The sequence below is a fragment of the Aspergillus clavatus genome, genomic scaffold (assembly GCF_000002715.2).
Source record: "Aspergillus clavatus NRRL 1 1099423829800 genomic scaffold, whole genome shotgun sequence".
Taxonomy (NCBI): Eukaryota; Fungi; Ascomycota; class Eurotiomycetes; order Eurotiales; family Aspergillaceae; genus Aspergillus; species Aspergillus clavatus.
In genome coordinates this window covers 803,901-816,938 of record NW_001517099.1, presented here as the reverse complement: position 1 = coordinate 816,938, position 13,038 = coordinate 803,901, and the positions used below count along the sequence as shown (strand labels likewise).

The 13,038-nt window shown below is 55.0% G+C and overlaps 5 protein-coding genes across 5 annotated transcripts, besides 2 other annotated features; 2 read left to right on the top strand and 3 right to left on the bottom strand.

Moving 5' to 3' along the window:
- Nucleotides 1-257: 257 nt before the first annotated feature.
- On the bottom strand, nt 258-1,827 carry ACLA_047910 (F-box domain protein; the record flags this gene model as incomplete). Its single annotated transcript, XM_001271747.1, has 2 exons — nt 258-1,411; nt 1,467-1,827. 2 exons carry the CDS (start codon nt 1,825-1,827, stop codon nt 258-260), a joined length of 1,515 nt encoding a protein of 504 aa, XP_001271748.1.
- Nucleotides 1,828-3,230: 1,403 nt separating this feature from the next.
- On the bottom strand, nt 3,231-4,448 carry ACLA_047900 (putative pantetheine-phosphate adenylyltransferase; the record flags this gene model as incomplete). The annotated part of the gene is made up of 1 exon (XM_001271746.1): nt 3,231-4,448. The coding sequence occupies one exon, from the start codon at nt 4,446-4,448 to the stop codon at nt 3,231-3,233; it is 1,218 nt and encodes a 405-aa protein (XP_001271747.1).
- A 112-nt stretch (nt 4,449-4,560) lies between these two features.
- Nucleotides 4,561-4,585: a microsatellite.
- Nucleotides 4,586-5,101: 516 nt separating this feature from the next.
- Nucleotides 5,102-7,163, top strand: ACLA_047890 (WD repeat protein; the record flags this gene model as incomplete). The annotated part of the gene is made up of 4 exons (XM_001271745.1): nt 5,102-5,890; nt 5,958-6,561; nt 6,614-6,688; nt 6,745-7,163. The coding sequence occupies 4 exons, from the start codon at nt 5,102-5,104 to the stop codon at nt 7,161-7,163; spliced, it is 1,887 nt and encodes a 628-aa protein (XP_001271746.1).
- A 70-nt stretch (nt 7,164-7,233) lies between these two features.
- Nucleotides 7,234-7,263: a microsatellite.
- Nucleotides 7,264-7,645: 382 nt separating this feature from the next.
- Nucleotides 7,646-9,256, bottom strand: ACLA_047880 (acyltransferase family protein; the record flags this gene model as incomplete). Its single annotated transcript, XM_001271744.1, has 1 exon — nt 7,646-9,256. One exon carries the CDS (start codon nt 9,254-9,256, stop codon nt 7,646-7,648), a length of 1,611 nt encoding a protein of 536 aa, XP_001271745.1.
- Nucleotides 9,257-10,440: 1,184 nt separating this feature from the next.
- Nucleotides 10,441-13,036, top strand: triA (putative mRNA capping nucleoside-triphosphatase; the record flags this gene model as incomplete). The annotated part of the gene is made up of 3 exons (XM_001271743.1): nt 10,441-12,255; nt 12,320-12,772; nt 12,866-13,036. 3 exons carry the CDS (start codon nt 10,441-10,443, stop codon nt 13,034-13,036), a joined length of 2,439 nt encoding a protein of 812 aa, XP_001271744.1.
- Nucleotides 13,037-13,038: the final 2 nt, after the last annotated feature.

Sequence of the window (13,038 nt, the reverse complement as noted above, 5' to 3'; positions counted from 1 at the left end):
TCCTTTTTAGGTGGGATACCATGCACGGCCTCGCGCAGTAACGAGAGATTCTATGCATCAGAACTAGAAAACTCGCAAGCAAGCTAGAACAAGACAAAATTGATTTATGAACCCAATCAATCCGAAAATCAGAGAGTGCCTCCCCCAAAAGAGCCTATGTAAAATCGCGAGCAAGCTCATGCTAAGTTACCACCAATAACACACATTAAAACAAAACGGAAGAGAAAAAAAAAGAGAAGAACACGGATGCGTTGGGTTCAGGTCCGCCCATTCGAAAGCTGTGCGCTCGACAGAACCCATGCCTCCCAGAGTACAATTTGCTGCCGCCGCACGGCCATCCCGTCGTCCCCCAGGTCCTCCGCAGTGAGTGCATACAGCTTCTGCCTTGTTGTCTCGGGGATGGATCGCCTTCCGGTGCCTCGCGGGGTGAGAGATATGTACTCTGCGTCGAAGCCGGCTGGCTCCGAAGGCGAAAGGGGCAGGTCGGCTACGATGGCGAGAGCGGGGATGGACTCATGGACGCTTGCGCCATGGCCATGGCCATTGCCATTGCTGTTGGCGATGGTGTGGTTTCCGCCGTCGTCGATCGTGTTGCTCTCCGATGGCAGATGGCGGGCGTAGTTGATCTCGTGCAGATCTATGTGCTCCAGGTGCTCCAGCTCGTCGTGCAGAAACGACAGCACGTCCCGCCAGCGGCCGTTGCGGATGTAGACATTGGTAAGTCTAATGTCGCGGAGCTGTCGCTTGTTTTGACGGAGCACCGCGACGACCTCATCGGCGTCAAGGCGCCAGCCTTGGAGGCTGAAAGTCTGGAGTCGTTTCCAGTGCACGCGGTGAAAGACCTGGTGGAGGGAGAGTTCCGGTGGCCGGTTCGCTGGAAACCCCAGATGAATGGCTGTTAGATTCCGGGTTGCTCGAAGGAAGTTTGCAAAAACCCCCGACAGTTTTGACATGGTACTAGCCATATTCCCCGTGCACATGTGGAAGGTCACATCAAGGCTGACCAGACGAGCACCCAGCGCGGAAAGAACTGTGGCTGGCGTTTGCAATAGCCTGATACTGGCGTGAGGACTGATCTGTGGTCCAACAAACCGAATCGTGTCGCAATTCGATTCCAAGAGTGAGATCGAAAGGCTCGTCACGGCTCGCGTGCAAGCCGGTTCCCACTCCAGAGAGACGGGTTCCGCACGAGCGCGTCTTCGAATATGTTGGACGAGAATTTCGTCCGCCTCGTCTTGCAGCCGGAGTAGCTTGATTTGTTGAAGAGTTGAGAACGATGCTATTGCGCGCCGTAGCAGAAGAATATCCCGGTTCTCCTGGATAATGTAGTGTTGGTCCTGCAACCGGCACCTGAGTACATTGGATACCGTTGGATTGATTCGGTCCAGTTCATTGAGAGCATATGACCAGCCTAGTGGATTGGTTAGCGGTCCGCAAGGTCTAGGCGTCGTCAAACAACACTATACCGTCTCCTTCATAGAAAGGCCGCACCATGTACGTAAAATATCGGACATGACAGGCCAGCTGCATGCTCAACAGATCTTCTAGTCGCTGAAACCCATCCCGCGAGAAACGTAGCACGAACCGGCGGAATTTCCTTGGTGTGCCGATTCGCATGAATCGCTTGCAGACCAGCCTGAACCTGTCCAGATCGGATCGCTCCCCATGGGCATAGCTATCAACGCGGGTGTCATTGCTGCTCTGCGACAGATTCGGCGAGCTCAGGGGAGAGATTCCGCTCGTAAAAGGCTCCGGCCCTAGAAGAAATGAGAGTATGTCACTGATCAGCTCGTCCGCCAAGTCGCCGATTTGTCGCGGGTTGTCCATCCTGATGGCACAACAAGGCAGCCGCATGTTCGGCTGCTCCGATCAATCGCAGCCACATGGAACTCAACGCGGGTGGTATATGGAGGATAAGAGGTTGCACAGTCCGATCAGGAGGGCAGGAAGGGTGTGTGTCTGCATGAGGGTTGGTTTTGGATTATATACAAGGCAAGACAAGACGATCGGAGGCGTCCAAGAAAATGAGATAGGGGAAAGAGGGTGGGAGGCTCCCCCCAAAAACCACGCAACGCAAGAAAAAGAAAGGAAAAGTACTGAAAGGAATGCATGCCTTTCTGTCTTGCAGAGTCGGCCCTGCGTAGGCTCGAGAGCAGACGGAGGTCGCAGAAACCACTACGTGCATGCAGCAAGTTGACATGTCTGACGAGAGTTAGAGCGTCCCACCCGAACTACCAACCCGTTCGACTGGGATCATCGTCAGCGACTAGTGATCCTCCGAAGGGGACCTGTATCCTGCATCCCCTCCAGCCATCGAAACCTCCGGGACTTCGACGACTGGATATTGGCCGTTGACTGGGACAACCGCAGTCACATGATTGAAGCAGCATGCGGTTATCCAGCGCGAACCTGCACGAAATTTGGCAGAGACGGCGGACGAGTGGCCAGGAGAAGACGGGTGAGTAGATGAGGTGGCAGGAACTAGCCTAGCGAGACCAGGAGGAGGAGGGGGGAGGAGAGGATGGAAAAGCAATGACCAGGCCGACAGACTGCAAGACACAGACCGAGTCAGGATGCTAAGGTAGTCCTAGTCCGACATTGTGCTGCAGACGCCCACTCCCCCCGCCAGTGGCCCAGAAACGAATCATCGCGCCATCTGCTGCAGGTCTGGATTGTTTCTGTGACCGGCGGGAAAATCGCTGCCACAGTTCTCTGCCTTTTATTAGTCCTGGAAGCGCAGCTGTGGAAGACTCCAGACAACGATTCATGCAGAACGGGAACGAGGCTACGGTGGAACAATGCTATTGCCGTTCAACCTGCATCCTTGGGTTAGAGGTCTCGCCAGAGGGAATGGCGAAAAACCACTCTTTATCAACCAGTCGATTCTGCTGATGATCCGACTTTTGGGTTCTGGTGTTTTGCATTACTGAGGAGAAAACGGAGAGAGGAAGGAGATGGTGGGAAATCGACTACGGGAGACTGCGCCTTGCGGGTCCTTCTGGCTTTTCGAGCTAGATACTAAGGTACTACTAGGCAGATGCGCTTCTTCAGGATCCTGTATCCATCTACGGAATCGTGGGTTTCCAATGGTTTACCCGGTGAGTTTCACGGCGCGACCGATTCCTCCTGACGTGTCCCTTTCTCCTGGGTCAGTAGTGGATGACGGATGACTGCAGAATTATCCCCGTGAGAAAGAACTCTTTCAATGCCTGAATTATGGACGTTTCTATTTACTGGGCAGCGGCCATTTCCATCCGACGCCGTCTGATATCTGTGCTGCTTATCTTGGATGCGAAACTCTCGCCATCCGTGGAGGGAACCTCTCCAGAGTGGAGGACATCTATCTCATAGACATCAAGACTCTTCCATCCCTTCTTTGCTCGCTCGTCATTGACAGCTGCGCCGCCTGAGCGAGTTTCCGCCGAAACCACCAGGGCATCGATACTCTGGTCGGTGATGGTAGGTCCGAACGGGTCCGAGATCTCCACAAGCTTCAGTGTTAATCCAGATCGGATCTTCAACAGGATATAATGGCCGTTGGGCCCCGGTTGCGTTACTCTCTCAATACGCGGTGCGCTTTTGTCTGGAGGGCTGAAATCCATTATCGCCATGAGGAAGGACACGGCGCCCTGACAGCGCTCTTCCCAACTTTCAAGAAATTCAGCATACTTTTTGTTCTTTAACAAGGCTTCGCCTGTGACGCCGACACTCAACATTCGTTCTGGGATGGGGTCGAACTCCTCCACCGGTTCCAAAGCCATTGCGGTGGCAGTGAGCAAGAGTTTGTGTCCAATGTGGAAGTGGTCAAAGGTGCCTCCTACAGCGACCGAGTAGTGCGGTGTCAGTGGGCTGTCGCGCTCGAGAAACAGCAAATGCTCGGAAGAAGACCAGGTGGGTGAACCTGAGAGCGGATGCAAGGTTCCAGCATTTACGTCCTTGGTCTTCGAGTAGATACCATCGAAGGTTGCTGCTAGCTCTTTGCCTGCATCATTGTCTGGATAGTAGATCCAATTCCAGAGACGTGCGCTGGCCGCCAACGTTTGCAAATTGACGATCGGTCCGTGTCGTGGAGCCTCAGAACGCTCAGCCGAGGCAGCCGGATTGTCAATGAAGATTACCCGAGCATCAATGCCATCCGGAGCATCCAGCTCAATATTGTGTTCCGCGCTGACAATACCAATCAGTCTGTACATATTGGCCAGGTAATGCTGGAGGCTGGGGAAGATCTTCGCGCGAGGCTCAGAGCTTTGGGATAGCAGCCCGGGGATGGTGATAGCTATGTCCAGAATTGCAATTCCATTGACGCCATTGAGATCATGTGCGAGCTTTTCAAAAACAGTAGATAATGACGACTCATAAGCATCTTTAAACTGCTCGAAACGAACCGACGGAGGAGGAGGCAACAGTAGCAGCGCAGCCATATCCCCCAGCAACTCGTCGGAAGCCATGGGTTTAGATCGAGGGTGTGATTGCGGGGGAGAAAGCGAGGGGGATATTGTAAGGGAACAGTGGAAATGGGATGACAGACGACAGCTATATACGCATGATCAAGTGGAATCTAGCAGCGGCAGCAGCGGCAGCAGCAAGCAGGAGATCCAACAGGAAGAGGTATGCTCGACCATGTTCTCAGCCAGAAAGCAAAAGCATGTCGCTCATCTTTGATTCTGTCCGAGACTCAAATCATCATCATCGGCTGACTCAGCGGCACGAGACTCCCATCGTCTCCCCTGCGTGTCTCATCCTCGACTCGTTGCTGCCCAGTCGCTGCCACTCGTCTCGTCTACAGTTCTTTTTCTTCCTGATCGCAAGCTTCAGAATATGCTTGCGAATCCCTGAGAAGGTGATTTTCCCCCGGTGCGATCCAGACTGCACACGTTCTTGGTGCGGTCGGAGCTCCCGTGTTGCTGCTGCTGGTACAGACAGTACAGAGTGCCGCTCTCCCTTCATTGCAAAGAACAGTTGTTGAGTATGCTTCCAGGACCAGTCGCTGTTTGAAAATAGTATCCCAGTAGGAAAGATTAGTTGATATTCAACTGCAGTCTGCGTTGATCGGCCGCCTCCCCCGACGAGTCCCTCACCGACCGAGCTCCCTACAGCAAGCATGTCGAACCCCGCGCAATCCTTCGACTCTCGACGGGCAACCATCTATAACCGCCAGCCTGAAGAGCTTCATATCCCAAGCGGAGCCTCAGCAAATTCGACTCTGCCTCACCAATCAATGTCCCACGAGTCGTCGGTAGCGGCAGATACCGGAATGAATAACCTTCCTTCCATCAACGTCCAGCCATCGAGCTCCCAGCCAGGTCACTATGCAGCCGGCAGCAGTACTGGGGGCGCTTCCCTTCCAGGAGCGCTTCAACCAGGGAACGTCAACCGGCCGCCTGCGATATCCATGAACACTGCCCCGTCCGTGCTGCCTACGCTGCCCCAGTTATCTACCCAGCTGCAGCCGCAACAATCGCAATCGCAGCCTCAGCAGCAACAACCACCAACAACGCCTCGTTCAGGCATGGTCAATTCGCACGGTCATTCCAGATCCAGTCCGTCGAATCTTGAACAACCGAAATATAAGCCGCATGGAGCTTCGGAGATCTCCAGATATGGGGCGTCTCCTGGTGCCGGGTTCCCGCCGCACACCCCGCAAGGATCGAAGTACTCTCCTCTTGGGCTGGCTGATATCCGTCCGTCAGGAGATCTTCTGAGCGACGCGATCACTAGTCCAGGAATGCCGGCCTACAACGGGGAAACACAGGTGCCCACCAACGGCAACTATGTTGCGCCGTGGCCCATCTATGCGGTGGATTGGTGCAAATGGCCGATTACAGGCAATTCCGGCTCCTTTGCAGGCAAGATTGCACTGGGGAGCTACCTGGAAGACAACCACAACTATGTAAGAGAGCTATCGCATGGTACAGCTCTTGTGTTGCCTCCACGATTTGCTGACTAAGGAACTCCAGATACAAATCATTGACACGCATTTGGCTCAACCAGACCCGGATACCCCAGATGTGGCCCCGGGTGATCTCAAACTAGAATATGTCAAAACCGCCGAGGCCACGCATTCATATCCCGTTACAAGGATTCTCTGGGAACCCCCCTCATCCCAAAAGCAATCGACCGATCTACTCGCGACCTCTGGTGATCACCTACGGCTGTGGTCACTTCCCACCACTCAGCCCTTGCATAGTTCCAACTCGATTACACGTCCTGCCAATCATAGGGATCCTCCAACCGCCAAACTCTCGCCGCTAGCCTTGCTCTCGAACTCCAAATCCCCTGAACATACGGCCCCTATCACCTCGCTTGACTGGAATACGATCTCTCCCAGTCTGATCATCACCTCCAGCATTGATACGACCTGTACTATCTGGGATATCCCCACTCTCACGGCCAAGACGCAGCTGATCGCGCACGATAAGGAAGTCTACGATGTCCGATTTTGCGCGAATAGTGTCGATGTGTTTGTCAGTTGTGGCGCCGACGGTAGTGTGCGCATGTTCGATTTGCGCAGTCTAGAGCACAGCACCATCATCTACGAGCCAACCGAGAAAAATGACAAATGTAATGCTCTTTCTATCCATGAGATTCGCTCGACTGATCATTTTACCTCCAGTAATGAGCCCCGGAAATGGCAGCCCCCCGGCATCATCGCAAGCTGTCTGGCCGCCGCCCCTTTTACGTATCGCAGGTACGGAGCTTAGCGCACACTCCGGGCACCCCAGAGTTTAACTAATGCAACCACAGCATCGCCCCACGACGCTCATCTCCTAGCAACATTCTCCCAGGATTCCAACATCGTCCGCGTCCTCGACGTCCGACAACCAGGCCAGGCGATCCTCGAACTCAAGGGCCACGCCGCCGCGATCAACTGCGTCGAGTGGTCCCTCACCCGACGCGGCGTGCTCGCCTCTGGTGCAGACGACTGCTGCGTTCTCCTCTGGGACCTGATCAACCAGCACAACGCCGCGCCCGTCCCATCCGCGCCGAACGCCCCTGGCACCCCCTCTACAACATCCGAGCGCGGGCCCGCTGCCGCCTGGCAGTGTGATTACGAAGTCTCGAACATCAGCTGGTCGCCCCAGGGCGGAACCAACAGCTCGGGCCACCCGCGGGATTGGTTAGGTGTGTGTGGTGGTCGGGGTGTGTGGGGGGTTGCATTATGACCTTATCGTACAGAATTGCTCCTGCTTCCTGCTCCAGCTCCTAGACTCCTTTGATTTTATTCCCCTCTTGTTCTTTTCTTTTCTTTTCTTTTTTTGTCTTGCTGCGCTTTCCGCTTTTTATTTTTTTATTTTTTTTTTTTCCGATCTTGACTTTTGGTCCGGTGCCTTTGTCTGCGTATCTAACAGGCGATGGAAAACGAATTGACGCATACTGGTATATGGAGCGATATGCACGAGTGATGAATGAATGAAAAAAAGAATCTACACTTTTTGTATGGCTTGACCGAGCTCCCTTCAAAAACCAATGGTATATCGAGCATGTTCTCTTTCTTCCTTCTCCGAGTCTAAGTCTACTTCCTGCTATGTCAGGTAGGGAGGGGGGTGGAAGGGAAGTCGTGATATGTACAGCGTAGGGAAATCCTTACAACCTTTTGAACAAGACAAGTAGATGAAGTGGCCCGAATACCGAGAAAGCGATTTTTTCAATGGATATGTGAACTGGGAGTCTGGCTCTGCCGCCCCATCTTCACGGCGAGTTTATCTTCCAGCCAGCGGGCGAATTTGACGCTGGGGATATCGACGGCGCGCCAGAAGACGTCGCCGGCCCAGAGCGAGACCGGCAGACAGATGAGCCAGCCGATGAAGAATCCCAGACAGTACCGGAAATCCGTGTTCTTGCCGGTGATGCTCCAGATATTGGGCATGAGCGAGTAGCCGAGCGAGTGCAGGATGGGCCCGTGGACGATGTAGAAGGCGTAGGAGATCTTGCCGAGGTACTGCGACAGGCGGTTGACGAAGAGCTTCTGGATGTCCTTGGAGTGGTTGATGCTGTAGACGATGAGGACTGCGCCGAGCGTCTGGGGGAACCGGTGCGGCTCCGGATAGGTGCGTGGGGTGATCTTCCAGGTCCACATGTAGAAGGGGGTCCATTTGTAGCCCGTGTTTGGCGCGGAGCCGAGGTAGAGGCCGAAGACGAAGAGGGCGATCCAGAGTTTTCGGCTCGAGAGGCGGGAGGCCAGGCATTGGGCACGGGGTGCGGGTTTCTCGTCGCCAACGGGGCGCTCCCATGTGCCGTTGAGGAGGTCGGCTTCCGCCATGAGCATGCCGAAGAGGAAGAGGACGACGTCCCACCGGCCCCAGCGCATGCAGAACCAGATTAAGCCGCTGACGAGGGTCAGGCGGGCAAAAGCGGTGACGCGCGAGGTCGCAATGATGGTGAGGAAGAGCACAATGGAGCATCGGAACTCCACGGGGATAGTCCACAGATGCGGGTTGTAGTAGTTGTAGTAAAGCGCCCAGTTCCAGGGGTCGATCAGATGCGCCACAGTGCGGTACCAGTCCCCGAATTGTTTAGTGAACGACTTCATGAGAGGCGGGTGCTGCTCGTTGGTGCCGAGAATCGTGTCTCCTTGATTGACGACGCGGTGCGAGTAGTTGAAGACGCCGAGGCGCACAGCAACGAAGACCAGAAAGATGCCGACAATGGAGGGTATGTACAGACGGAAGCCGCGGCGGAAGGTCGAGGACGCGAGCACGGTCAGAGTCTGGTCCCATGACCGAGTGCGGATCATCTTCAGAGGCTTGTAGGAGAGCACATACCCTGAGATGACGAAGAAGATAGCCACCATTATGTGACCGGAGACCAAGAGGTGGATGATGGGCAGATGCAGGATGCCATAGTTCTCACCATTGAAGCCCCACCCCACCGCGACCTTCCATGTGTAAGTGAAGAGAAAATGAAAGTTGAAGACTAGTAGACAGGCCCAGCCTCGTAAACCATCCAGCGCCGCAATCGCATGGAGTTTTGTGAGCTGGGGAGGCTCTCCTCCCACCCAGTGTTGTAGATAGCTTGGCGTCAGAGCGATCCCCAACTTTCTTAACCACCGATACAGATAGACCTGCCAATGATCGGAGATGTGTCTCGCTTGTGACGACAGTCGATCGGGACGTGCAAGCATATTTGCAGGTGTGAAGTCGGACAAATTGGTCCAGTTGAAGCCTGGCTTGCCACTATAGGGGCCAGACTCCAAGTCATCGAGGGGGATATCATGGATCGCTGGAGTGGAGCGAAGGTCCTTGTCTGTGAGCGACATCTTCCGTGTCGTTCCTGGACGTAATTATTGTGGAATATCCCGCGTGTAAAAAAAGGATCCCCGGGCACGATGATGGCGAGGCAATGATTGCGCAATGGGGATGGTCGACCCAGGTATACAAAACGATCCAGCCGCTTTGGAATAATCGGGAAAGGGGTCAGATTAAGGCCGTCGAAGAAGTATCAAACGTGTGCGACACTGGATACAATGAGAATCTTCTTTCAGATCTAGTTTCCACGACGAGACAACATGGTAACTCTGATGAGCAGGCTATAAAGTGCGATTCGTATGGTCAGGCATGTCGTCTCAGAGCTCATCACTGGACTGGGGGGAGGGATACTGGAAAAGCACTTACCTAGTCATTAGAAGGAACAGGCAATCAGTGAGTCTCTATCCAGCGATGGAAATGATGGAGGATTTGGGGGGGGGGGGCAACGGAGTGACAGAATACAGAGGAAGCCCAGGAGACGAAGTAGAGAAGAGGAAGAAGAAGACTGCGTTTGTTTGTTGGGTCTCAATGCCGATCGCAGAACGCTGTCACAGAGGATTCTAGGAGGGATTCATGCCAATTGAATGGGTTGGAAGAGACTGACCATGGCAGCTTGTTTCATCGAGATTAAAGTAGAGCTGGGATCAATTCAATTTCGATCTAGATCACGGAGTGGTTCTCTTGAGCCTCCATCTGGATCTGGATTATCGCTATAGCCTCATCGACACAGTGTAGACATCATTTAGTGTCGGTTGACCTGGATCCTAGAAAGATTCATCCTCATCTCTTCATTCTCTCACGTCTACGCCCTTGTTGGCTGTTGTTGACCAGACGTCCTCATTTCTTCTGCGCTGAATCGGCCCAAACGAACCAAACTTTGTTCGTCTCCCGAATTTCTTCATCTCTCTCTCTCTCTCTCTACTCCCGGACCGATCCTATCGCTTCCAATCCCATTTTCTCCCAGCTACATCCATTATCTATCGTTACCCAGCTATTATTTCCAGCTTGCCAGGCCTTTCCTATCCTCGCGTCTTTTTCTTCTTTGATCAAGGAAAAACAGTGGCCCCGCGACGCATCGCATTGCGACGACGGAGCCCCTGTTTTTCGGTCTTTTCTGGATGTCGGATTCGTCGAACTCAGCCTCTTTGTCTCCTGCTCCTTCGCCTCAGTGACCTCCAGAGAACGCTTGTTCACCATGGATCTGCGCACAATAATGAATACCGATGCTACCGGCACCGCCAGCGCTGCCTCTGCTCCGTCGCAGCAGTCGCCGTCCCGAGCTGAATCCGTCTATCCTCCACGTCAACCGCAGCCTGCCACCGCATCGCCAGCGTCGTCGGCCTCGTCTTATCCACCGGGATACAATGCGCAGCAACAGCCTTCTCAACCGGCCCCATTACAACGATCCCGTGCATCGCCGGAACGATCTTCTTCCTACGGCTCCATTCAGTCGCCGTATCAGCCTCATTCAACCGCCGCCGTGAGTGCCGGCGCGCAACCCCAACGTGGCCAGAGTCCTCCTCCTCCTCCCCCCCCGCCCCCTGCCTACGCCTCTGCCAGCTCGCGAGACTCTTACTCCGCACCCACGGGTTACAGTAATCAACAGCACGCGTCAACTGCTCGATTGGCCTCTCCGTACACGCCGCAACCCGCGAGTTCCGCCGGTCCCTTTGCGGAACAGCAGCAGCAGTCCTATTTCGCGCAGCAGCGATCACAGTCCATCCAGTCCGTTCTTTCCCCCCAATCCGCTCCCAGTCACTCATTCCACCCCAGAGAAAGTCCTTCGGTTGCTCCACAATCGCATCCATCGCAACAATTTTCGCCTCCAGCGCACGGGTCTCTACCTGGCACACCGAGAGCTTCCGCCGTGAGCTCTCTGCCCCGTCAGACCCCGCCATCGACGCGTCCCCCTTCGTCCGGCCATGACTCGCATTCGAACAGAGCCTCAAGTCCCTGGGTGGGACAGGATGCCCAGATGCACATGTCCCCGACCGCAATGCCAAGAGGCTCGCGCCAGAATTCCAGGCATCGAGAACAAACACCGCGACAGCTCCCTCCCGGGGGGGAAAGGCGAACTTCAGACGAAAGCGTTAGCCCCAAGACGGCCTTCACTCCAGGATCCCGACAAGGGAGCATGACCGGAACCTCCGAGCACAAATTCTCGTCTCAGCTCAATTATGTCGAAGATGGCGTCGGCAAGGAGGACTCGTCTGCGCCCGTCATGACTTCCTCGCAGTCGCCTATGGCCGTCATGAATGCGCGTCCTCCGCCGGCTGTGTCCCAATTTGACAGCTCTCCGTCTGCCCAGTCCCACAAGGCGAACGGATCTCTCACTGGAGATCGGGCCCAAACGTACCCCACGAAGATGGACATGACGCCTGACTCGCGACCTGACACAGGTGAGCGACCTTTGAAGCGGAGGAGAAGACGATACAACGAGCCCCCGATCTTTGCGCAGCGAGCCGCTCGTGTCAAGGGCCGATGCCCCGTGATTCCAGACCCGCATCCCCCAATCCCCAAGCATCTCAGAGACTCTGCTCAAAGCCCATTCGCACCGCGACGACAGTCCGTCTCGTCCCATACGCCAACTGCTACTGCATTACCACCTCCTACGGCGAGGGTTAAATCAGAAACTCCACCCACGAATGGCCCTGTAGCTGCCCGTCTACCCTCTGCGCCGACGGTACCAGCCCCCATGGTGCCCGCGCCTTCGGAAGGAAGCCTAGGACCGTGGGAACCCTCGATCACCGGGTTTATTCCCCATGAGGAAATCACCAAATTGGTGTGTGACTTTCTGTTCCAGCACGTGGTCCTCCGCAACGACGCCACGGCTGGACCTGCTGGGACCGCGGCAGTCGGCCAAGGCACTATCATTGAGGTGGAAGGCAAGTTGGGGCATATTATCGACATGGATCGCGGAGAGAGAGTCAACCTACCAATCCTGACCGAAAGCGTCATCAACAAGGAGAATCCCCGTTTCCGCACGGCGTTTGAAAGTTCGATGACAGTGGTAAGTAATCCCCTGACTCCACAATCGCCCAGGCATGGCTCGCTGGGCTAACAAGCCAAACTAGTCTCAACATCGCGCAATGAACAACTTCCTCAATGAAGCCGTTAAAGCATCCATGCCTCAGACGAACCCAGGCCGGATCCCTCTGTCTTATGCGCACAAGAAAGAACGCGACACCTTCTACGAAATCTCCCCGTCCGAACTCCCCCCAGTCATTCGACAGAACCTCAACCCCCGTCACAAACCCAAAGTGCGCGTCACCATCGACCAACGCACCGGCGAAGTCCTCGCCAAGATCGTCAAATGCCGTATCGCAGACATGGACGTGCACAGTCCCCGGACATGCGTTGACTGGCGCATCAGCGTCAACCTCGAAATGACCTATGACGGCGACGTCAGCCACCTGACCATGGTCGACAGCAGCCGCGGCAGCAAATCTGGCGACCGCACCAAGGACCGCATGAGCTACAGACATTTGGCGTACCAGGTCGATCTCACCCAGGTTGCCAAGTCAGAAGTAAGCCCCCCCCCTTCCCTTTTCACCTTCCATCACTTCCACCCCTATTATGCTCGAACCTCTGCTAACAAAAGAACCCCCCTCCCACCATAGCCCCCCACTAAAGGCGACTTCGAACACGAACTTGAAGTCGAGGTCTCCGCCGCCGAAGTCCGCCGCCAGGGCCAACTCGCCATGGCCGGCGACCCGCAAAACCAGTACGAGGAACTAGTCAAGGGATTCGTGGACAATATCCGTTTGCTGGCGCGTGCAGTGCCACCCTGAGT